Genomic DNA, 24,663 nt, shown 5'->3' with positions numbered 1-24,663 from the left:
TATCGCATGTACCATATGATTTCACTTACACATGGAATCTAAAGAACAAAATAAATGAACAAACAAAACAGAAATAGACTCACAGATACAGAGAACATTTTAAGTTGCCAGAGTGGAGGAGGGTTGAGGGGCTGGGTAAAAAAGGTAAGGGATTAAGGAACATAAATTTGTAGTTACAAAACAGTCACAGGGATGTAAAGTATAGCATAGGGGCTCGGCTGGCGTGGCTCAGTGGTTGAGCGTCGACCTACGAACCAGAAGGTCATGGTTTGATTTCTGGTCCGGGAACATGCTAGGGTTGCGGGCTCGATCCCTAGTGTGGGGCATGCAGGAGGCAGCCAATCAATGATTCTCTCATCGTTGATGTTTCTCTCTCTGTCTCTCCCTACCTTTCTGAAATCAATAAAAATATATTTAAATAAATAAGTAATAAAGTATAGCTAATAATATTGTAATAAGTACATGTGGTGCCAGATGGGTACTAGATTTACAGGGGTTTGGAGACAACTAGGTACTAGATTTACAGGGGTGATCACTCATAAGTTATATAAATGTGTAAGCAATGGGTTGTACACCTGAAACTAATATAATATTGTACATCAACCATAATTGAAAAATAAAAATTATTTAAAAATAAATTAATAAAAAGGTTACCATAAAAGACTTTGTTTTCATAGAACATTTAAAGAAAATGCAAATAAACTTACTCTGTCACGATGTAGAACAATACCCTTTGAACTTTCTGCCCCTTCTTTCTCTTTTTCAATTCTCAAAGTATTAGAGGAAAATGGTAACACATCATCTACACGCCTTCTACTATTTCCATTATCTACAGAATTACCTAAAATATAAGAAAAAAAAATGAAGCAATGTCAAAGTTTCAGTAATCTAATGTAATAACTGTTTTTGCTGTTCAAATTATTTTATGTAAACCTAATACTAAGCTTTCATATAATATAGCCATTTGCATGAGAGCGAAAATAACCAACAGTATGAGGCAACAGTAAGTGTGCCAAACTGCTACCAGACAGAGAATTCATTTCTAATTCTCAAGCATCTGAATAGAGCACAATCATTTGTAATGTACACCCTACAGTATCCCCAGTAATACCAGTGTACTCAGGCTTTATTAAAAGCTCTTCTGAGCACGATCCCTCCTGGGAGCATGGCCACGCTGTTCCCTTTCTCCTCTCTCCAGCCGCGTTATCTATGCCTTACTGTCTCCTAAGCTCCAGGAGCTCCTCTCCTGCCTCTATCAACTGTTTCCTGAGCCTACGCAGCCCAGCTGGCTCCCTTCTACTACCTCTGGAACTTTCTAAATAAACTTCCTCTTTTAATTTTTTTTTTTTAAAGGCTCTTTTGAAAAGTTTCAGACTTTCAATATTTGGGGGGATACAAGGGTTAATACATATTAAATCATACCAAAGAAATGAGATTTTTTTTGCAAAAATTCAAAGTCAAACAGAATTTAAAAACGAAGGAATCATATCAATACTTACTGGTCCCAGGGAGACAAACATGACCTTGTTCAGACTCTCTGTGGGTTGTTTCAGAATTTCCTGAAGAGTGTGAGCCATGGGAAATCAGAGAGCTGTTATTTTCTGACTGAAATTTATAGTTTAAACTACCGTTTCCATTTGCCTGTTGAAAGAGTATCTTAGCTTTATGAATTTTTAAAATTAAAAGCAAACATTTTGAGGGATATATGAATTTTTAAAATTAAAAACAAACATTTTGAGGTATAAAACATGGGGAACAGACAATGTCTTCTTCATAGAAGGATGCCAAGGTAGTTGTAAAATGTAAAAATTGTTTCTGAGGCCTCAGCAATGACACTAAATCCAGTTCATAAAAGGCTGTTCAGGAATCAGAATGTTCACATGACCTTGAGGTATCATCCCAGAGGACTTACTGATAACAAAGGGGTAGGAGCTATCTGGCAGACACATTAACCTAGATAATCAGACACAGCATCACTAATGGGACAAACAGATTTATATGTCCCCTGAGTAATGCATAAAGATGTACACATCACCCACATTTAAAGTTAATCTGTTCATGAGAAAAATGTTTAACCTAATCAGAAGGGGGAAAATTCGGTCATTTTACAAAACAAGTCTAAATTTTACAAAATAGTTTATTGACATAAAAGAACTACTCCAGACTGAAAAAATAGAGAAAAATGACAACCAAAATGTAAGTGTAATCCTTGATTAAATCTGAATAAAAAATAATAAAAATAAAGGATATTGCCGAAACCAGTTTGGCTTAGTGGATAGAGCGTCGGCCTGCGGACTGGAGGGTCCCAGTTTCGATTCCGGTCAAGGGCATGTACCTTGGTTGCGTACATGAGAGAAACATCGACCAGCTGCCTCCTGCACAGCCCCTTGGTACCAGTAGGGGCTGTGCAGGAGGCAGCTGGTCGATGTTTCTCTCTCATCGATGTTTCTGGCTCTCTATCCCTCTCCCTTCCTCTCTGTGAAAAATCAATAAAATATATTTTAAAAAAATAAAAAATAATAAAAATAAAGGATATTTTGGAGACAACTAGGTAAATCTGAGTATGGACTGTACATTAATTTAAATTATTATGTTAGATAATTTAGATAACAGATTTGAAATTATGGAGATAAATGCTGAAGTATTAGGGTGAAATGTCATAATATCTGCAACTTACTTTCAAATGATTCAGAAATAACGTGTTTATGGAGGAACAAAGAAAATGCAAAGGTGGCAAGATATTAACAATTGGTTAATATGGGTGTGGGGTGTACACAAGTTGACTGTACTGTACTATTTCTTTAATTTTGTGTAATGGAAAGAGGAAGCAGGAAAGGTGTTTCTCATCAGTTTATACTGAGGAAAAATAGAGTTCCAAGAAAACCAAAAGCTCAAGTTTTATGTTAGTATCCAATGAGACCAGTAATAATTTTCTAATGTTGAATTCCTAAAAAACATAATAATTGGAACATACCAGACTGAGATCACCTATAGGTAACCTAAAATCTTTTTCTGGAAGTTCCTGTCCTTCTAGGTCTTCATATATCATTCCTGGAATTGCCAGTTGCTCAAAATAAGCCTCCAAATGATCATCATAAAATTCTTCATCATCAATATCATCATCTATTAGTAAATGGAGGAAAAATAGAATAGGCTTTAAGCAGTGAATGAACTATAATTCAACCAAAAAGGTTGATAAGTCATATAAATCAATGATGATTTTAATATTTGACATGGAAAAACTTATCATTTCTGTCTATAAATTATTATGAGGATTCCAATATAACTAAATATTAACTTTCTTTGATAGGATAGCACAGAAATAAATCCTGGCATAAACCATATGTTAGGGCAAAATAAATGTGGCATTAAAGATCAGTTGGAAAAAGGGCAAATAATTCAGAAAATGGAGTGGCAAAAGAGTAACTATCAAAAAAAAAAAAAAAAGGATGGATAAGCCCATCAGAAAAGTAAAAATAAATTCTAGATGAATAATAATTAAGTATGAAAGCTCAAACAATATCTGATCTTGAGAAAGAAGGAGTTAAGGAAAAATACTGTAACAAAATTGAACCCTAATAGGCATGATTCAAAATATTCAACCTCTACCAAAACCAGAAAGTTGCAAATAAACAAATAAAAGGACACTGGGGCAGTGTTTTTGTTTGTTTGTCTTTGCAGTGGTTTTTTAATGTTTCAACAACCAGCCCAGCAGGGGCAAGAATGGTACTGTAAGTTATCACTGCCTTTTCCAGAGGATAATTTTGCAATCAAGAGCCTTAAAAGTACTCATAACCTTTGACTTAGTTATTCTACCTCTAAGAATCTAGCATACTCAAAGAAAGTTCTATATAAATTCAGGTCAACAATTCTTTATCCATAATTCCACCATCCAAAAATATCTAAAAACTTTAGCGGCAAAAGTTGTCCTGAATTTAGTTTCTACTTATCCCACTCAGCCCATCGGCCTGGCCTTCAAAGCCATGAATAATTTGGTCCCTGCCTCCTTTTCTGGATTACTCTCCAATTCAGACTCCTACAAGTGCTGTAAATATGCCACACAAAACTACTGGCTATTCCCCAAACATTGGCTATATCCCCCACCACCACCATCACCATCACAGGGCCTTTTGCTAAAGTTATTCCCACTTCCTGAAATGTACTTCTCTTCCCATGTCTTCGTTAAGGCCTATCACAGGCCTTTGCAAGAAGGAGGAAAAATTGTCCTTTAAGTAAAGCTTCACAGATAGCTTCTTCAATGAGAATTAATTTGTCACCCTCCCATGATTCCTGCACAATTTGTACTGAGGTACACATAATACACATAATACAGTTGGATGTTTAGCTATGCATCTCTTCTCTTATTTGGCAGGTCTTTCAGAAAGCAGAGGCTAAATATAAATATTTCATGGTTCCCCCAATTTCTTAACATACTGCTTTATACTGAAGTGGAACCTAGGGTTACTACTTTGTACCCTTATGATACTAAACTCAGGGATAAGCACAATCATAGAAATGCTTCAGAAGTCCATCATTTAACAGAAGAAGCCATTTGAGTGCTGGAAGATAGGAAGAAAGGAGAAAGCAAAGAAACAAAAATCTGGCATAGGAACGACTGCAACCAAGAGGCAGAAAGACACAGAATGGCAACGTAAGAGCTAGGAAAACACAAATTACATTACAGTACCAGAAGAGTCATCCAAGCTTGTCAGTGACATAAGTTTTTCATTTTCTATTAAACTAGTATGGCTTAAGTCATTGTTTGAATTCTTGTCTTCAAAATGTTTTCCACCATCAGGAACAACAATCTATAAGAAATAAAATGCATGTAAGAGAAGCACACTCACAGCTTTGAAGACCATAGTACAAGGCTGCAAAAAGGATCACCAATGTGCTCAGTGTTTATAATTCACAATTTAGGCAATGAAGGCCTAGTTGTTTAATATGTATAATAACTTTCTTCCTACCTTGATGCCACCTCCCTTCCCCTGACCCATCCAATAAGACATCCTTAAAATTTAATATTTCAAAATGTGTACATGCTTGGAAGACCTAGAAATATAGTTGGTATACTAATATACAATTGAATTTGAGCAAAAGAGGCTTGTGATAGAAAGTGAAAATAATAGCAAAGTGGCTCAGCAACCTACAATGGAACGATCGATTTCTCTGCTCCTCAACCCAGGAACCATGTAACCCTAAGGACACTAAGGCCCAGAATAAAATATAATGTTTCCTTCTAAGTGTTGATTTTATTTCATAATCATATTATATATCATATTATATATTAAGAATTAGCTTGCAAAATGCACAATAATTTTTAAGATTAAACGCATGGGCTCTCAATGCAACTGCACACTTGCAGAGGGCAGCACAGCATGATGCTCATAAAGACCTAAGGCACCAAGGACTACTGTTGTGGAATATAAGTTCTGTGTGTTGAAATTTTTTATAATAAAAATTAGGGAAAAACCTGTATGAGAAAGAACAATATGTAAAACACCTCTGTCTTTTTGGTCATGGATGCTATTGAGAACTCAATCCATTCTGCCATATGTGGTGTCTTACATAAGGGCCAGCTGAACTAGAGAGACCCTGGAAAACTTCCTTATTTTGCTAAGGTGGTGTAGTCCTTAGTTTAGATGATGAGATCTATCAAGACACATTTCTTTCACTGCCCTGGATACCAGGACAGTCAAAGCCAAAACAAAAGTCAAATACAGTAGTAGCTCCCTCTGGTCCAGGTTTTTAAATACACTTATTTTCCTCCTGCTCTCAATTTTTCATTTTCTTTTTATTAAATATCTCATGTTTCATACTTGTTTTCCTGCTTTCAAGTTTTATGGTCCCCCTCTTATCATCAATGATATCTAATGTTTTTAGGAAATCAATTCTTCAACCATCCTAAGAAAATAAATTACATATTGAAGGGAAAAAGTATGTTCTCTCTTCTCAGAAAGCATTGTTTCTAAATGTCCAAAGAAAACTGCTTTCTGATTCAATTTCAATTTGACCACACCTGAACTTCCTATAAAAAGCCACCTCTCACACTTTGAAGCTATCAGTGGTTACATACAGGAAGTAGGCTTATGGAGCAGGAGTCAACAAATACTTTCTGTAAAGGGCCAGATAGTAAATATTTCAGGTTTTGCTAGCATAGTCTTTTCACAACTTCTCAACTCAGCTGTTGTAGCCATAAACAATACAGAAACAAATGAGCATGGCTGAGTTCCAATAGAACTTTACACAAACAGGCAGCAGATTGGATTTGGACAATGAGTTACAGTTTGCCAACCCCTGGCAGAGGGAAATTACTCTTACTTTTTTTTTAATTCTTTATTGTTTAAAGTATTATATATAGTACTACATGTCTCCTTTTTCCCCCACTGACCTCTCCCAATTACTCACTTTAAGCCCTTTTGTAATCATTTTATAAAAACTATCTTAAAAATTCTTATGAAAGTAAAACAAAAATTGCATCTCCTTTTTATAAGTTTTAAAAGTACTTAGTTTACATTTTGTAAACAAGTCTCATAAATATGAGACTATAGGCTTAAAGTCCAAGCTCACTCTTTATGTTGAACGTAAACTGCTTATCTGCTCAACACCCCTTCCTTTGAGGAGCCCACATCTTTTTACTTCTATGGTCCTGGTATGGTTGTCAGTCACATTCTTCTATCTGTGTATGTACGATGCACACATACACACATACACAAACACACTGACGTGAACATAAGGTTCACCTCATAAATCAGACTGTTTTATCTCAACCCACCCCTTGGCCCATCAATCTACACAGGGGAAGATATATGACCCAAGTGAGCTCATTAGAATAGTCCCCTACTTTTTAAATTTACCCCACAGGAAGATCATGCTCTTCTTTTTTTATCACAAATGTTAAGAGTATAGGCCTGAGTCAACTACACATGAAAATAGCTTCCCTCTCATTTAACAAGTTATTGAGTATGTGTGAACTATGTGCCAGGCACACAGGATACACTAAACAAAACAAAGAGAAACCCTTACCCTGAAGGAGCCAACATTCTAGAGGGAACCAGCACAGAATGAAGTAGAGCAGAGGGACAGCCAGTCCATAGGACACAAGGAGCCCAGGAATACACAGCCCCGAGTCTAGCACTACTTCAACTTCCCAGTTACTTAAAGCAGTACCTTGGATTTTTGCTATTTACAAGTAGAAGACTTCTATTATTAGTATTACTTAGCACTTACATATGTGAAATAGGAACTTGCACTCTCCTAATAACTCCAGATATTAAAAGCAAACATAAAAAAGATTACCTTGTTCTCATTATTCATCCACGATCGTAAACAAAATTCAATAGGTGCGTCTATTTAAGAAAACAAAAACAAAAACTGAGAGACCAAGTTATTTTATCAACCAAATATCCAATAATATTTAAAGATAGCAAATTAATCAACTGAACACTTTTTCCTTTAAGTAGAACACAGCACTTTTTTTTTAAATCCTCACTCAAGGATATTTTTGCCATTTATTTTTCAGACAGAATGGAAGGGAGGGGAGGAGGGAAAGAGAAAGGAGAGAGAGAGAGAGATATCCATGTGAGAGAGACGCATCGATCGGTTGCCCATGACCAGAATTGAACCTGGGATCCTTCATTCAGTCTGAAGGCCGACGCTCCATCCACTGAGCCATACCTTAATTTTTAGTCTTTATTTCTTTGGGGGAAAAATGTAGAGTACTTAAAAGCAATCTGACAGCAGAAACCTGTAAATTTATTTATTTATTTTACACTTTTCCCCACATTTTTGTAGTTTCTTGCCCAAATCTAATTTAAGGCAATTTTTAATAGGATTCCAAAGTGTTCGGCCCTGGTTCAGTTGGTAGGAGCATCATCCCGTACACCAAAAAGGTTGCAGGTTCAATCCCCAGTCGGGGTGCCTACGGGAGGCAACCAATCAATGTTTCTCTTCTCATATAGATCTTCTCTCTCTCCCCCTCCCCACGCCCTCTAAAATCAATAAAAACATATCACCCTAGCTGGTTTGGCTCAATAGATAGAGTGTCGGCCTGCGGACTGAAGGGTCCCAGGTTCGATTCCAGCCAAGGGCACATGCCTGCGTTGCAGGCTCGATTCCCAGTGGGGGGCGTGCAGGAGGCAGCCAATCAATGATTCTCTCTCATCATTAATGATTCTATCTCTCTCTCCCTCTTCCCTTCCTCTCTAAAATCAACAAAATATATTTTTTAAAATAATAATATTAAATAAAAATAAAAACATATCCTCGGGTGAGGCTTAAAAATAATAATAAATATATATTAAAATAAAATAGGTTCCCTTTATAAATAAAGTGTACAGCCCTCGCTGGTTTGGCTCAGTGAACAGAGTGTCAATCTGCAGACCGAAGGGTCCCAGGTTCGATTCCAGTCAAGGACACATGCCTGGGTTGCAGGCTCGGTCCAATGTGCAGAAGGCAGCTGATCAGTGATTCCCTCTCATCATTGATGTTTCTGTCTCTCTCTTCCTCTCCCTTCTTCTCTGAAATCAATGGAAGTATATTAAAAAAAAAAAAAGTGCTCAACTTGATTTTCTTAAAAAACAAAATTTTAGAATAATACTTATAAAAATAAGTTTAGGAACAAAAAGGACTATTAATAAGAATATAAATTAACTGGGGAGAAATGTAAAAAGTGTATTAGAAACAGCCTCCTTGTCTTGAACATAACGTGTGCTGTGGCTATCAGACAGCATGGTTTCCACAGGAAAGATTTCAGCTTAATCCGCCAAGACAATTAAAAGATTAAGAGACCTTTTCCTAGACAGGATTATAGACATGATATTAATAGGTAAATGTCAAATCAAAGCATTTCCAGTTGAAAGTATCATAGCTTAAGATAAAATACCAGGCCATGGAGGGGGCTAAATGGAGGGGGAAGAATGGGGAACATCTGTAATACTGTCAACAATTTAAAAATAAATAAATGCTGGCCCAAAGACAGAGAAATGAGAAAGGAAAATAAAATATATACATTAATAATTTCTTACACTTCAGTACCTTGCACTTGGCCCAGTGGTAAAATCTTTACACAAGGATCTTGCCTGTGAAAGCATTCTGCAGTGTTAGCCTCCTCCTCTTCAGTTTTTGCTCGATTGTTGGGGAAAGCTGACTCTTTGAGGACAGCATCTGACAAATGTTGACTTTCTATATGGCTCTTTCTCCTAGAAACAGAAATTGTTTTTAATTAGGGAACAGAATGATGATGAAATGTTACCTTAGATAAGTCTATAAGATATCCATTAAGAAGTTATGTATTTTGTCTCTCAAAAAGAAAAAGTAAATACCATGAAAAGAAACATTTCTGGGACCAGCCAGAAACTACAACTGGAAACATTGTGGGTATTCCTAGGGACTGTATCACCTTTTTGGGTCCAGTGATGGACAGTCTACTAAAACCAAATACATTACCATACTGCTACTATGTTTCTCAAGTGATAAAATGAGGGGTTTTTTTTCTGTCTTAAATAAGTATCTCTGAACCTAGCATATGTAGAGAAAAAGTCAGCTTTCTAAAAACAAGAGAGACTTAAAGGATACTGGTATATTTGCCAAATAGCCGATTTTTTGAATTATTGAATACTTTAAAAGTGTTGCTGTTAGTTAGTCCCTGCCACTGTTCTTATCCCCATCTTTCTATCTACCTCTGTTGTTTAATGTATAAATGAAAATGTTTTCCCTTAAAGGTAGTTTTCTTCCCAATCTACTGCAAAAGCTCTTGGGTCTGTGCAGCTCACTCAGCCATTTTGCCAGCAGGAGGGTAGGGATGGAAATGCAAGCAGCAGCCTCAGTGGTTCCCAATGTTGGGCACATGCCCCCAAAGGGGAGCAATGTGATTTTTAAGGGGGCAATTCGAGAATGAGTTAACAGTGATTTTTTGCATTTCTTATGGTTCTAGGGGCCTCATATCATACAGTATATATATTGTGACATATTTTATGCATTTCAGTTCCCTATTATGTCTTAAAACTTTATTTGCCGTTTTTTCATATCATTTCATATTATTTTTTAACAATTTCTTAGTCATTTCTTCTTCAGTACTTCAACTGTCCTTTCGTTCTTTTTCTCTTTCATAGATGCCTTGTTCTTTGGAAGCCTGTTTAGACCAAATTAATGGCCTTTTAGGCTTCTTCCATGTGAATCAGAGTTCACTTTTTTAATAATAAGAATACGTCACGGGGGGGGGGGCATCAGCATTTTAGGGATGCTTATGTGGGGCATGGTCAAAAACAGGTTGAGAACCGCTGTCTAAATGCAACAAATTTATCATTTGACCAACTAACATCTAGGGTCAGGCTTGAATCTGCCAGGAGAGATGAAGAGAAAATAGCCCTTCCATATAGTCCAAATTCTAACCCTTTGTGCCTATGGCAACTACCAACTCTAATTTACTTCCTAGTTTCTCCACCTCTTTAATGGGGCTGTGATAACCAAAAAGCCAATAGCTTAAGCCAAAGGTGCATTCATGAGCAGATACAGGTTTCACCCCAATCAAATAGAAGCTGATAAATGAGGGGCAGGTGTAGGTGGAAAGACTATAATGGACACAAAGTAATGTGGTAGAGAACATAAAAAGAAAAAGTGTGGTAAGGGGGCAAAATGGTGACATGAAATAAATAAAACACAAGTCAGGACATTTTGGTTAATTTTCATATTTTAAAGCCCTCCCTTGAGGAAAGCATGTAGTGTGACCATTAGAACTTTAGGATAGTAGAGACACTTCAGAGTACTCTAACCACCACCACCCCTAAAATTTACTTCTTCAAACCTATAGCTATCTCTTGTTTTTATTAGCCCATCAAAATTTTGCAAATTAAATCATAGGCTTCAAGTAAAAATGTCAAAGCAATTTCCAAGAGTCCATTAAATGACAGTAAGGACAGCTGTAAGTAAAGCAACCTGGATGAGAGTCACCAATTCTTGCCCAACCTTACCTCAGATTCCACAATCTGAAGAGCAGATGGGACATGCAGGAAGAGGGAAAGCCGTGGTCCAGAATAAGAACAAAGGGCCCAGATGCAGAAAACAAATCTGCCTGGAACAACCACAGTAATGTTTCCTGACTAGAGTAGGAAGGAGGGCAGGAGGAGGGCAGGAGGTGTGCAGGAGGCAGCCTATCAGTGATTCTCATCATTGATGTTTCTCCCTCTCTCCCTCTCTCTCTCTCTCTCTCCCCCGTTTCCTTTCTAAAATCAATAAAAAAAATATTTTTTTTAAGTTATTAAAAAAAAAAAAAAATCAATGAAAAAATATCCTTGGGTGAGGATTAACAACAAAAAAGACAAAAAAGAGTCTGTAAGACTATAAATAAAAATGTAATCAGCCGAAACCGGTTTGGCTCAGTGGATAGAGCGTCGGCCTGCGGACTGAAGAGTCCTGGGTTCGATTTCGGTCAAGGGCATGTACCTTGGTTGCGGGCACATCCCCAGTGGGGGTTGTGCGGGAGGCAGCTGATCGATGTTTCTCTCTCATCGATGTTTCTAGCTCTCTGTCCCTCTCTCTTCTTCTCTGTAAAAAATCAATAAAATATATTTTTTTTTAAAAATGTAATCAATGACTATTCTCAGTTAGTGGGATTTCATACTTTATTGTCTTCCTTATAATTCTCTGTATTTCCTTTTTTTAATGAGCATATATTACTATTGGAATTAGAAAAAGTGTTTTAAAAGACTGAGTGTTTGTGATTAATATAAAAAAGATTCACATGAGAAGAAAATGAGCCACAATCACATCTTCATTTTCCACAAGACTGAGACTTACTTTTATTTATTTTTTTAACAGAATGAGACTTTTGTTTTTATTACTCAAAAAAGCTTTATTTGTTTTTTTATTTTATTTTTAAATTTATTTAGCTTTCTGACTCTGTGCTTGTGCCTTCAACACTTTCACAACGATTTCTGCTCCTCAATAAGGGAAGCACGCTTGATCCTGTCACGGACACATTTAGCACACATGGATCCACCAGAGGCCCTGCTGACGTGTTTTTTTGTTTTAGACAACCTCATTAGAACTCCTCGAAGTCGGCCTGGGCACACACCACATGCAGATTTTGCTGCTTTCCCAACCTTCTTGGTATAAAGGTAAACAATTCTAATACCAGGGGTTCGGGACAGTCTGGTTTTGTTAGAGGCTGTATTGTAGGACAGCCTCCGACGGTATGTCAAACCATGGTGAATACCTGAAGTCATCGTCTCCAGAAGAGCGAGACTCACTTTAAACACAATGAAAGCAACATGGAGGTACAAACTTACTCATCATCATCCTGGAAACTAAGCTGTAACTTCTCTCTTGGTTCAGCTTCACTCTGGCTAACGGGAGATGACTCAGATGGAACTGAAGACCTCTCTTCTACTAAATAAGATGCCTGGATATCAGAACACCTACACACAAAAATACCTAATTTTAATTGTTAATAATTAAATTATGCACATTTAAAATTCATCGTGACATAGGCCAGCATGATTGTGAAACCAACCAGGTGGTAAAACAAATAGAGCCCCAGTGTTGTAAACCACCATCCTATGTGCAAAGCACTGAAATGGTTCAGCAATGGAGCGTGTATGTATTATACAATAGTCACAAAAATCTTAAAGAGACTTCATAGGGTTGATCCAATCCCTTCATTCCAAAGGTAAAGATGATGCTTTTTACAAAATGTGAGGACGGAAAAGTAAGCATGAGCAAACTTTATACATTATACAAGATGGGCAAACTGTACACATCATATTTAGAGATATAATTCAAATTACCAGCCACCATTGAGGCTGAACTAACACAAAGCCAAACACTATGGACAGAAAAATAAGTAGACCAAAGGTCACTGGTACTCAATCCCAAACATGCCCACCACCACTGATAAGACAATGGAATAGGGAAAGAGACAGTAAGTTTTATCTTGTTCCATATTAATTTTAGATATATGTGGCCATTTACCTCAGATATAGCAAAAGCTCAAACTTGGCTGGGAAATTTTACAGAAGTATCAGTATATTGTAGGCTTTATAGGTCTAAAAAAAAAATCATCTGTTCAATTCTTACCTATTATCAGTGCTGGATCTATTTCTAGCAAGTGTTGAAACAGCAACAGGCAAGCCAAGATTTGAAGAAAGTGTTAGATTTTCCAAAATCTCGCTATTACCAAGTAATGAATTGGTTAAAAAGCTTGGAAATGACTCTTCAGTTATACCTCGAAAATCTTCCATCTCCCTGCAACAATATAAGTTTCTATAAATCAAGTATTACTATAAAACAGTTTTAAATGATTAAGAGTGCAGGTCTCAAATCTTAGAAAACTGTTAAATCTTAAGAAAAATCCACCCGGCTGGCGTGGCTCAGTGGTTGAACGTTGACCTAGGTTGCAGGCTCGATCTCAGGTGTGGGGTGTGCAGGAGGCAGCCAATCAATGATTGTCTCTCATCATTGATGTTTCTATCTCTCTCTCCCCCTCTCCCTTCCTCTCTGAAATCAATAAAAATATTTTTAAAATATATTTTATTGATTTTTTACAGAGAGAAATGGAAAGGGATAGAGAGCCAGAAACATCGATGAGAGAAACATCGACCAGCTGCCTCCTGCACAACCCCTACTGGGGATGTGCCTGCAACCAGGGTACATGCCCTTGACCACAATCGAACCCGGGACAGTTCAGTCCACAGGCCGACACTCTATCCTATCCACTGAGCCAAACTGGTTAGGGCAATTTTTTTTTTTAAATCCTATTTTTGGAACAGCACTGAAAAGGGAAGCCTTCAGAAGTAAATTCTTAGAATACTTTACTACTTTATAGCTGAGGGTATAAAATTCAAACTATCGCCTTAGCAGGTTTGGGTCAGTGGATAGAGCATCAGCCTGCGGACTGAACAGTCCCGGGTTCGATTCCAGTCAAGGGCGGGTTGTGGGCTTGATCCCCAATGGGGGGCATGCAGGAGGCAGCCAATCAATGATTCTCTCTCATCATGTTTCTATCTCTCTCTCTCTCTCCCTTCCTCTCTCAGAAATCAATAAAAAAATACATTTAAAAAATCAAACTATCTTATAATTAACATAATGAAATACAACACAGCTTAACATATTCTTGGATTGCTATAGCAAACTATATGAATTACCACAAACAACACTGCTGGCATAGACAGATGATTTTAGGATATACTTAAAAGTTTACTAGTTGGGTACCCATTCTAACATGGAATAGAAAAAACAACAACTAGCAAACTCTAAAATCTAGCTCCTGATTTCAGAGATTATCGTTAAAAAGTGAGACCACATTAGAATGTAAGCCCCCTGAGGGCAGAATACACCCTCAATAAATTTGTTAAATTAATGTTTTCAAACTATGTCAATACATAGGAAATGTATCACCAATCTACACTAATAAAAGAGTAAGATGCAAATTGACCATACCTTCCTGATGCTTACCAGCCAATCAGGTGTGAGTATGCAAATTAACCCAACAAAGATAGTGGGTTAATTTGCATATGCAGGTGTGGAGCACCCCAGCCACTCCTGGCCTCTGGGTAGCGTAGGAAGGCAGAAAGGCGGCTCCAGCCAGAGCGAAGGCGGTGCCAGCAGCCAGGGGAAGGAAGGCCCATTCTTGCACGAATCTTTGTGCATCCGGCCACTAGTTATCATATAAGTATCCTCCTCTCAGATCATGCCCCAGCATTTTCCTCTGTTGGATATTTCTATTTCCTCTTCTTGATTTATATAAACATGTTCAAAATTCTTCCGTCCTTTATTTGCACTTCCTGCCACTAACTCTCACCTTCCCTTCACAACTAAGAGTTTTAGGAAAATCATCAAGTACTACTTCTATATCTGTTTCTCTTTTGTTAGGGATACCCAGGATTCTGATCTCATATTTTATGTCATGCAATGTATATCTTATACATTAGAGATCTCAAGCTCAAATGCCTTCAGGCATAAATACTGTCAGATAATAGGACTCTAAGAACTGAGCTCAACTGGAAATTACAGGCCCCTCACAAACCCATTTAAATTCAATAAAAAGACTATTGCCAAACAAAACATATCTACTGGTGAAGTCCACACCTAAGGGCAAAACATGTCCATACACACCTTTAAACATTTTACATCTTTTTGTCTTTGCTACTACCACCCCGCCCTACGGAAAAGCCTCCTAACCAGTCTACATGCTCCTATTCTTGCCACCCTACAATTAATTCCCCACTCAGGAATCAAAAGAAACATTAAATATAAATCATGACTATAGTCCTACTGAAAATTTCAGTGGCCACCTTATTTTCTATCCCAGTGGGCTCACTCACCATATATTGGCTTTTCTGTTCCTATAAAACCCAAGCTCATCCCTACCTTGGAACCTATAATACTCTTCTAGATCTCTGGACAGCGAGGCCCTTCTTCCAGACATTCACCTCAATTTGAATGTCACTTTATCATTAAGTCAAATGTAGCCCCACAGTCTATCACAATCATTTTAATTTCTTCCTGCACTTATCATTATCTATTTATTTTTGTATTTGTCTCTCTTCTTCCACTAAAAAGATTGTTCAACAAAAGCAGGGACCTTGCCTATCTATCACTCTTTCCTAACACCTATAACAATGCCTACCTAGCACATAGTAGGTACTCAAATATTTGTGAAATGAATAAATGATTGACAGTAGGTGGTCCATCTTCGACTTTAGTTTCTTGGGGACATGTCTATCTTGTTCACCCATACAGCCCCAGTACCTGGTACAGTGGTGGGAATGAGTTGAAAAAAGTAATCTATATTCTTTAGTTATCCCTACTATTGAAGAAACTGAGGCTAAGAAAGGGAACTAGGAGACTTTTCCAGGCCACACAGTGCAAGTGGGAGCAGAGGATTCACACCCAGGCAAATCTGGTTCCATAGTATTCTTTCTTCTGAACTAATACCATCTTCCTCACCTTTAAATCACCTCAGCCCAGACCTCTATCCTAAAATCTACACTCATATTACCAAAGGCTCTTTGATAACTACCTTACCTCAATGCCTCCCAAGTAGTGCAAAGCCAACAAATATAAAAACAAATCTACTACCTCTCCCCCAGCCACTCTTCTCGTTATCCTTAGTTTTGACATATGTTATCCATATCCTCTTGCTATACCAGTCAGACAGAAACCTGGGACCATCTGATCCTTCTTGCTCTCTCAATTAGTTACCAAATTCTAATGCTTCTAACTCCAAATATATTTCTGGAGCTGAGACCCATTTCTATATTCCCAACGCCTGCCGCCCATCACTTTTTTTTTTAATTTAAATTCTTTATTGTTTAAATAAAGTATTACATAAGTCTCCTTTTTCCCCCATTGACCTCTCCCCGGCTGCCCCCACCCCCCAGCACATTCCCTCACCGCCCACCCCTGTCTGTGTCCATTGGTTATGTTCATATGCATGCATACAAGTTCTTTGGTTGATCTCTTACCCCCCCGCCCATCACTTTTTAATCTAAATATTACATGAGGCTTCCAAATAGCCTCCCAGGTCTAATCTTTTAATTATTAAGTTATTCTTTTACAGATATATAAACCACATTAGAATACATACCAAGCTCTTTAAAGATTATTCCTATTCGGAGTCAAATCTAAGAAAATTTAGATATTAAGCAAAGATCATTCGTGCAACAATCATTATCAAACACAAATCATGAAAGACACTCTCATGGGCATCGGCAATGCAAAAATAAATAAGGCAGTTCTCATTGCAGACAATCTCTATCAATTATGATATAGTGTTAAGTGCCTGGATGGAGCTTTGCTATTGGTGCAAGGGAACAGAATCCAGTGGAAGATTCCTAAACTAACACCTCGTCTCCTGTTTCCAGAAAGAATTATACTTGTTTTACACCAGCCATGGACATACCAGATTCCTAAAACTTTCCTAGAAGGGAAGATTCCCTAACTTCCCTCTGTATTGCATTCCCATCCCTCCTCCATCACCTCAAGTGAAGACAATATCATGTTATCTTGAACTAAGTAGCCATTTTTACTATTTCCTTAAGTGGTAACCTCAAAATTTTGCACTTGAGTTAATACTTAATTGCTTTAGTCACATTTCTGGATATATAAAATATAATTTACTGTATTCATTAATTAGAAGGCTACATATACAATTAAACACATGTAAAGGTACATATTGTGGGAAAAAGACAAAGTTCCCCTATATTCATCATTTACTCTTGGCATTTAACATATTTCTTATAATTAGACATTTAGTATATTACTTTTCAAAGCTTACCGCAAACTTTTCCCACAAAACTGAAATCGGAGAAATGGGTGATCCTGGAGCAGCAAAAACTGCAGTCGAATACCCTCAAAATGGTAACAGCAAATGGAAATATTGTCATAAAAACAGCTGTCCTCCAAACGACTCCCTCGAAAAGGATCTCATGTTTTACTAAACAGTCTAAAAATTAAGAGAAAGCAAAAGTAGAGTGATATTAAACATTGCCTTATTTCACGTGTTTTTTATTTTTTGCTTTTTCATAAAGAAATCAGACACACACACAAATGTAGGGATGGAATTAGAGGTAAGTAGCTCTAGGTGAAGACCGCCTAGCAGAAACCAAAACAAAAGTGAACAATGGGAGACATGACAGACCCTTCTGCATTTAGTTAACAATGTGAGTTCCCGGGTCCGAGTTTCAGACAAAACGGAGAAACCGAACCGCCCATCACCCACGAGCAAACACCGCCCATCAACAGAGCACTTTGCAAAGCGGGTTTGCAGGGCGGGTGTGCTGCTCAGGAGCTGGCAGTCACCATGTGGGAAGAAGACCCAAGACCGGGATCCCCAGAAACCAAAGCCCGTTCTCTCAAAGCCGCTCGGTCGCGGTGGACCAAGAGCCTCAGACACAGAGGCGTCCAATCAAACTCCCCGAGCGGAATTCACCGCGGCGGCCTGGCGGTGCAATGGTGGAAGGAGCCCGGCGCCCCGACCCCGGCTCGTGCCCGCACCCCCCGCCCCGCAGCCTGCGCCCCCTTCCCGACCCCTGTCCAACCGTCACTGCCCCGCCGCCCCGGCAGCCAAAACGCCAGCCCAAAGTGGGTTTGCCTGCCTCCCGCCGAACCGCATGTCAAGACGCGGGAGGACCCTCCTCACGGAGCCCGCGATCGGAGCGCCCGGGTAGCATGGGAAGAAATCGCCGCGGAAGGCTTCGAGGAAGGGGGTGTCCAGGAGGCGCTGAAACAGCGCGTGCGCGCACCTAGGCCGCCCGCGCGCCCCTGGGGCTTCCGTCCGTTCGCCGCACGCGCGGAAGCCGGTGGACTCAGGAGCCGCTTAGGATTGGGCGGCGCGCAGGGCCAGGGCGGGCGCGAGCCCGGTGATTGGGCGGGGCGGCGCGCCCTGGATTTGAAGCGGGGAAGCCGCGCTCCGCAGCTCCGGAGGCGGGGCTCAGCGCTGCACGCACCCGCGGGAGGCCTTCTCACTGGAACTAAGCCACAGGCGCCGCCTTGAAAGCCTTGGCCGACTTGGAAGTAATTCGGTTTGGAACTCCAAAGCGCCGTCAACCACCTTATACACAGAAATATTTTTTTAATTTTTTGTTGTTTATTACATGTTCTCCTTTCTCCTTTTGCCTCTCCCCAGCTGCTCCCACCCCCCCACGCCCACACATGCCCTCACCCCCCTACTGTCTTGTGTCCATTGGTTATGCTTATATGCATGCATACAAGTCCTTTGGTTGATCTCTTACCCCCGCCCCCCTTGCCTTCCCTCTGAGGTTTGCCGGTCTGTTGGATGCTTCTATGTCTCAGGATCTATTTTTGTTCATCAGTTTATGTTCATTATCCTATACTAGAGGTCCAGCGCACAAAATTCGTGTGTGGGTATGGTCCGTAGGCCTGGCCTGCGATCAGGGCCATCCTGCAGCCAGCCCTGCGCCCCCACCCTCGGTTCCCTGTTCACCATCAGAGGATCAGAGCCTACCAGCCAGGGAAAGGGACCAGAGGTGGTCAGTGTGCCTCACAGTGTCTGGTCGAGCAGTCATTCTGCCACTAGGGTCAATTTGCATATTGCCCTTTTATTATATAGGGTCCTATATAATAAAAGGGCAATATGCAAATGGACCGAACGGCAGAACAACTGGTCACTATGAGGTGCACTGACCATCAGGAGGCAGATGCTCAACACAGGAGCTGCCCCCTGGTGGTCAGTGCGCTCCCACAGGGGGAGCACCGCTTAGCCAGAAGCTGGGCTCATATCAAGCCCAGCGGTGGTGGCAGGAGCCTCTCCTGCCTCTGAGGCAGGTGGGCAATAAAGTCCCAGACTGCGAGAGGGCACAGGGACTTCTTATTCTCTTCCCCCCGCCCCCCGCCCCACCCCCAGTGCACGAGATTGGGCCTCTAGTATTCCTGAAATGAGTGAGATCATGTGATACTTATCTTTCTCCAACTAGCTTATTTCACTAAGCACAATGCTCTCCAGGTCCATCCATGCTGTTGTGAATGGTAAGAGTTCTTTCTTTTTTACAGCAGCGTAGTATTCCATTGTGTAGATGTACCATGGTTTTTTAATCCATTCATCTGCTGATGGGCACTTAGGCTGTTTCCAAATCTTAGCTATTGTAAATTGTGCTATGAACGAACATAGGGGTGCATATATCCTTTCTGATTGGATCTTTTCTATGGATCACCAGGTGTTAGGTGCTGGAATATCATGGTTTGCCTTACATTATCCACTTTTTTTTTTTTAAATATGTTTTTTTATGGATTTTTTACAGAGAGGAAGGGAGAGGGATAGAGAGCTAGAAACATCAATGAGAGAGAAACATCGACAAGCTGCCTCCTGCACACCCCCTACCGGGGATATGCCCGCAACCAATGTACATGCCCTTGACCGGAATCGAACCTGGGACCTTTCAGTCCGCAGACCGACGCTCTATCCACTGAGCCAAACCGGTTTCGGCACATTATCCACTAATAACAAGTTCCAATTAGGAAATCATTCTTTGGGATCCAAGCTTCAAGATAGTTCGCTACACCTAATGGCTTCTTTGTGATGGAGTAAGGTTGGTCTGGTGTGGTAAGGGGTGAGGCGATGAGACATAATTCACCCCTAATTAGCTCCTACCTTTCCCTAACCTCCTCAAGCCACAAATCCCAAAATCAACATCTGCTCAGCACAAGGCCTTTACTACTTTGTTGAAACCATACAGGTAATTCAATTTCATACCTTTCACTTTCCTTTATCTCAAATTTTCTTCTATACAGTCTCAGGGTGAGTCTCTCTTTTCCAAAGCTAACTCCTTAACTTCATTCAATAATTATTACATGTTAAAGATATACAGTGCATCTGGGAGGAGAGAACATGAAAAACACATAGTTGAATTTAACAGTCCTACTCCTAATTTTAGCCTGGTGGGGGGAAAACATGTTTGTGATCACTTTCTATCTTCTCCAAAATATTGCTCCATTATCATTCCTGGGTACCCTCTCCACCAGTTATTCCTGCCTTTAGAAGTGCTGCTTCTCTCCATCCAAAAAACAAACCACCTTTCCTTGTTTTATCACCTGAAGACCTTTCTTTCTCTCCTACTCTTAACTGCCTCCACTTTCACACTGTATTGTCACTTTTCGTGTTATCAGTTTGATCCTGGGCACTTCTTTCAATACTTGCTTTCATCTATCAGGTCTGGCTTCCTGGAAAACTCAGTCATGTTTCCACAGTTCTCTTGACATCTCCTCTTGAAACCTTCCATCCTTGTAATTATTACCCCCTATTCTGTTAACAAAGTGGAGAAAAATCTCACGATCTCCTGAATCCTGAAGAATAAGCCAAATACTTAACTCTAGAACTGAAAGGATGCTATTTGATACAATGAGCAACCCTTATTTCACAGGGTATTTTAACTCCTCCATTTACACTATACATTGGAGATAAACTGCTGGAATGTGTCTCTATGTTCCAGACTGTCCTTCACCCTGTATCCCTTGTACCCAACTCAATTATTGTCCTTCCTCCATAAAAATCAAGTGACTGTGGATGAAAAGGGGCCACATACTAAACCTCACAAGCTCAGGAGAGGCCTGCCTGGTGGCTTTACAGAGACCTAAGGATGATCTGAAATTAAAACTTGTTTAACTAAAAGCGGTTTATGGTGTGTAGTCATGCCCCACGCCAGTATCTTCCCTGACAAAGGTCAATCTTTATCTTAATTGAGCCTATCTATCATCTTTTTGCATCTACAATAACTATCATTGGAATGTCATAATAATTTTCCTTTTTCCGGACCCCTCAAAGCACAGGCACCGCTCTGCGGAGACCATAAATCCATTGTTATTATTGACTGTTAATTATCCTGCACCCACCTATGTAAAAGAAGTATGTGTCTGTCACTTTACTTCTTATCCAATCCCAGAGGTTTCCAAGCTTTGCATTCTCCCACCTCCCTAATCTATCACCAATGAATTCATGTAACCCACTTCAGTCTCCTCTTTTGATTATAATGTATAAAAGAAGGTGCGCTGGGATTTTGCTTCCTGGCATTTGTCGAGTTTGGCTCAAATAAACTCACAAAAATTCTTCACAGGTTTGAATGTTTCTTACATTGACTTGACCAAAGATCTCCCCACAACACCCAGCAAGAATCTGGTGACAGGGACCTGCAATCCAAAGTATCTGCAGGCAGGAGAGCCTACACTCTGATGCCATACTGCTTAGATCTCAATCCTGGCTCTCTTGCTAGCTGTGCAGCCTTGAGCAAATGGTTTTCACCTGCCAGTTTTCCTGATCTGTAAAATGGGGATTATTCAAGCACCTGCCCCAGAGGTTTGTTGTCAGGATTAATCATAATCCTGCATAAGGTATCTAGAAGAGCAATGGCACATGGAGGTACTCAACAAATATTAGCTATTATCTAATGTTACTTGCCAACTCAAAAGGAGAAATAGGACTCGGAGGGAATTCCAAATCTCCTAGACATTGAGCAGAGCTTGCAGGAGCCGCATGGCCATTGGTGCCTTCCAGGGAATTAGAAGTGATGCCCATCCAGTTAAGAAAAGGCAGGCCTCTCCCACAGCTTGCCTTTACCAAGGGCTTTAAGTGGTAACACTTCAGCTGCAAATATCCAGCCTCCTACAAGGTGACAAGGTATGATTCCAGATTAAACTCCCACTAGCTCCCTAAAGGAACTTGACTCTTTCATTCTGTTGCCTGAACACACCCTTGTCCTCTTTCCCCTCCTAAGCCATCATCCTGGAACTCCTATCCTCCTCCATTTCAATTACTGCACCTATTGAAATGCTACATCACTTCCAAACCTTGCCAGTTCAAACAAATCACTTGCTTTTTATGCCTACTATACTGTTTCAACCTTTATTATTAAGGCTGAATCCTTGTTATGTTTTGTAAATCCTGTAAATACCTTCTTCCACTAGTATAACTTGTGTGTGCAGACTACCTTCCCATTTTTTACATATTGCAATGTTTAGCACATATCTTGCACATAGATGCTCAATATTCACTAAATTGGAGAATCTGTCTTAATTCATTATCCCATTTTAACCCCAGGCACCTCTATGATTGAAATCTCAAGGATGTGAATGAATTCTTAATTCTGAGCCAGATTTAGCCTTAAGTTAGACCCCTTGTTTTGAACCTAAACCCGTCTATAGGTCTAAAGTCCTTTAACAGAAGACATTTGAGAATTATTAGAAAGGATTCTTTTTCTTATATTGGAATGCTAACTTTTCAGACAAGACGTTTTAACAACTACACACAACAAAACTCAAACGTACTTAAAGTTAAAATTAATACATTATGTCTTATCAGCTGTTTATCTTTTGCATGTTAAATTCTAGGAATATGACACTATTCATAGAAAAGGTGTCTGAAGCCGAAACCGGTTTGGCTCAGTGGATAGAGTGTCGGCCTGCGGACTGAAAGGTCCCAGGTTCGATTCCGGTCAAGGGCATGTACCTTGGTTGCGGGCACATCCCCGGTAGGGGGTGTGCAGGAGGCAGCTGGTCGATGTTTCTCTCTCATCGATGTTTCTAATTCTCTATCCCTCTCTCTTCCTCACTGTAATAAATCAATAAAATATATTTTTTAAAAAAAGAAAAGGTGTCTGAAAATTACATTATAAATTATAACATATGGTTGTAACTATCATCTATATGTGATTAACTAATAGACACATTTGAAATGCTTCTCAAATTACATCTTGCTCTAGCCTGAAGGAAGTTATCCTTGATAATTCCTGAGAAAACTGAACCAAATAGAATAATATCTAGTCCCATAGTTTTAATCATCATCCTATATAAAACCCTAATATGTAAATCGACCAAACAGAGGAACAACCAGTCACTATGACATGCACTAACCACCAGGGGGCAGATGCTCAACGCAGAAGCTGCCCCATGGTGGTCAGTGTGCTCCCACAGGGGGAGCGCTGCTCAGCCAGAAGCCAGGCTCACGGCTGGTGAGTGCAGTGGCGGTTGGGGGAGCCTCTCCCGCCTCCACTGCAGGGGGGTGGTAAGGAGCAAGGGGTCCCGGACTGCGAGAGCCCTGGATTGCGAGAGGGATGTCTGACTGCTGGCTTAGTCGGACATCCCCCGAGGTGTCCCAGACTGTGAGAGGGCGTAGGCCAGGCTGAGGGACCCCCCCACCCCACCCCACCCCCCACCCCCCCACCCCCCGTGCATGAAATTCGTGCATGGGGGGCCCTCAGCCCGACCTAAGCCCTCTCGCAACCTGGGACCCCTCGGGATGTCTGACATCATGATCAGGCCTAAACCAGCAGTCAGACATCGCTCTTGCAATCTGGGATGCTGCATGCACCAGTGACCATACTTTTTATACAAGTGACAGGCATCTTGCTGTTGTATGGGCAGCTACACTTTTTGCCCTGATTATAAATAGTATATAACATGATCCTTCTGAGGCAATAGTACCATTTTCCCCATCTTAGGGGTGAAAAAACTGAAGAGAAGTTAATTGGCTTTGTCACACAGTTATAAGTGTCAGAATCAGGCCTGACCACAAAATGTGCAAGCCAGAGTCCATGCATGTCATCACTGCATCATCCTGTTTTTTTCAGTGTTAGAGTAGCCTTGTCAGGTTTTAATTTTTAAATCTGAGACTGTTCCCAATATATAGAGTAGGGTCCCTAGGCCTGGCCGGCGATTAAGGCCGATCTGTGGGGAGACCAGCAGGGCGATCAGGCGGGGGGGGGGGGGGGGGGTAAGGGAGGGTTAGGGGGTGCCCTACTGGCACCCATCTTGGCTGGTGGCCTGGCGCCACCCACTGGCCAGCCCCGCCCCCCCCCCATCACCTCCCTCTTGGGGTACAGACACTCTACAGCAGGAGCTCCTGCATTGAGCATCTGCCCCCTGGTGGTCAGTGTGCGTCATAGCAACTGGTCGTTCCACCATTCAGTTGATTTGCATATTAGGGTTTATTATATAGGATTGTTTTCAAATTTTGAAAGTATCATTTTAGAAAATAATCTAACCTCTGAAACTTACATAATTTTATTAACCAATTTCACCCCAATAAATTCAATAATAAAATATTAAAGAGAAAGAAAATAATCTAATGTCTAATTAGATTGAAAGTCAGTATGTGTCATTTCTACATGTTAGTCTACATATTGACTTTCTACCTTTTAAATAAATGTCATACCCATC

General features: G+C 40.1%; 1 protein-coding gene and 1 pseudogene across 1 annotated transcript in view; both read right to left on the bottom strand.

Moving 5' to 3' along the window:
• The window catches only part of CEP192 (centrosomal protein 192), a 94,403-nt gene extending 81,165 nt beyond the window's left edge, over positions 1–13,238 (bottom strand). Inside the window, exons 1-8 of the mRNA XM_054723643.1 lie at positions 13,075–13,238; positions 12,288–12,416; positions 9,037–9,200; positions 7,300–7,349; positions 4,688–4,808; positions 2,975–3,123; positions 1,500–1,641; positions 708–841 (exon numbers count right to left, since the gene is read on the bottom strand). Of these exons, the coding sequence (XP_054579618.1) occupies positions 708–841; positions 1,500–1,641; positions 2,975–3,123; positions 4,688–4,808; positions 7,300–7,349; positions 9,037–9,200; positions 12,288–12,416; positions 13,075–13,238 (1,053 nt within the window). The remainder of the gene's footprint in view (positions 1–707; positions 842–1,499; positions 1,642–2,974; positions 3,124–4,687; positions 4,809–7,299; positions 7,350–9,036; positions 9,201–12,287; positions 12,417–13,074) is intronic.
• On the bottom strand, positions 11,879–12,281 carry LOC129150843 (60S ribosomal protein L34-like; annotated as a pseudogene).
• Positions 13,239–24,663: the final 11,425 nt, after the last annotated feature.

The sequence above is a fragment of the Eptesicus fuscus genome, chromosome 12, assembly GCF_027574615.1.
Source record: "Eptesicus fuscus isolate TK198812 chromosome 12, DD_ASM_mEF_20220401, whole genome shotgun sequence".
Lineage (NCBI taxonomy): Eukaryota > Metazoa > Chordata > Mammalia > Chiroptera > Vespertilionidae > Eptesicus > Eptesicus fuscus.
The sequence above is the reverse complement of the archived record's forward strand: the minus strand, read 5'-3'. Positions and strand labels throughout refer to the sequence as shown.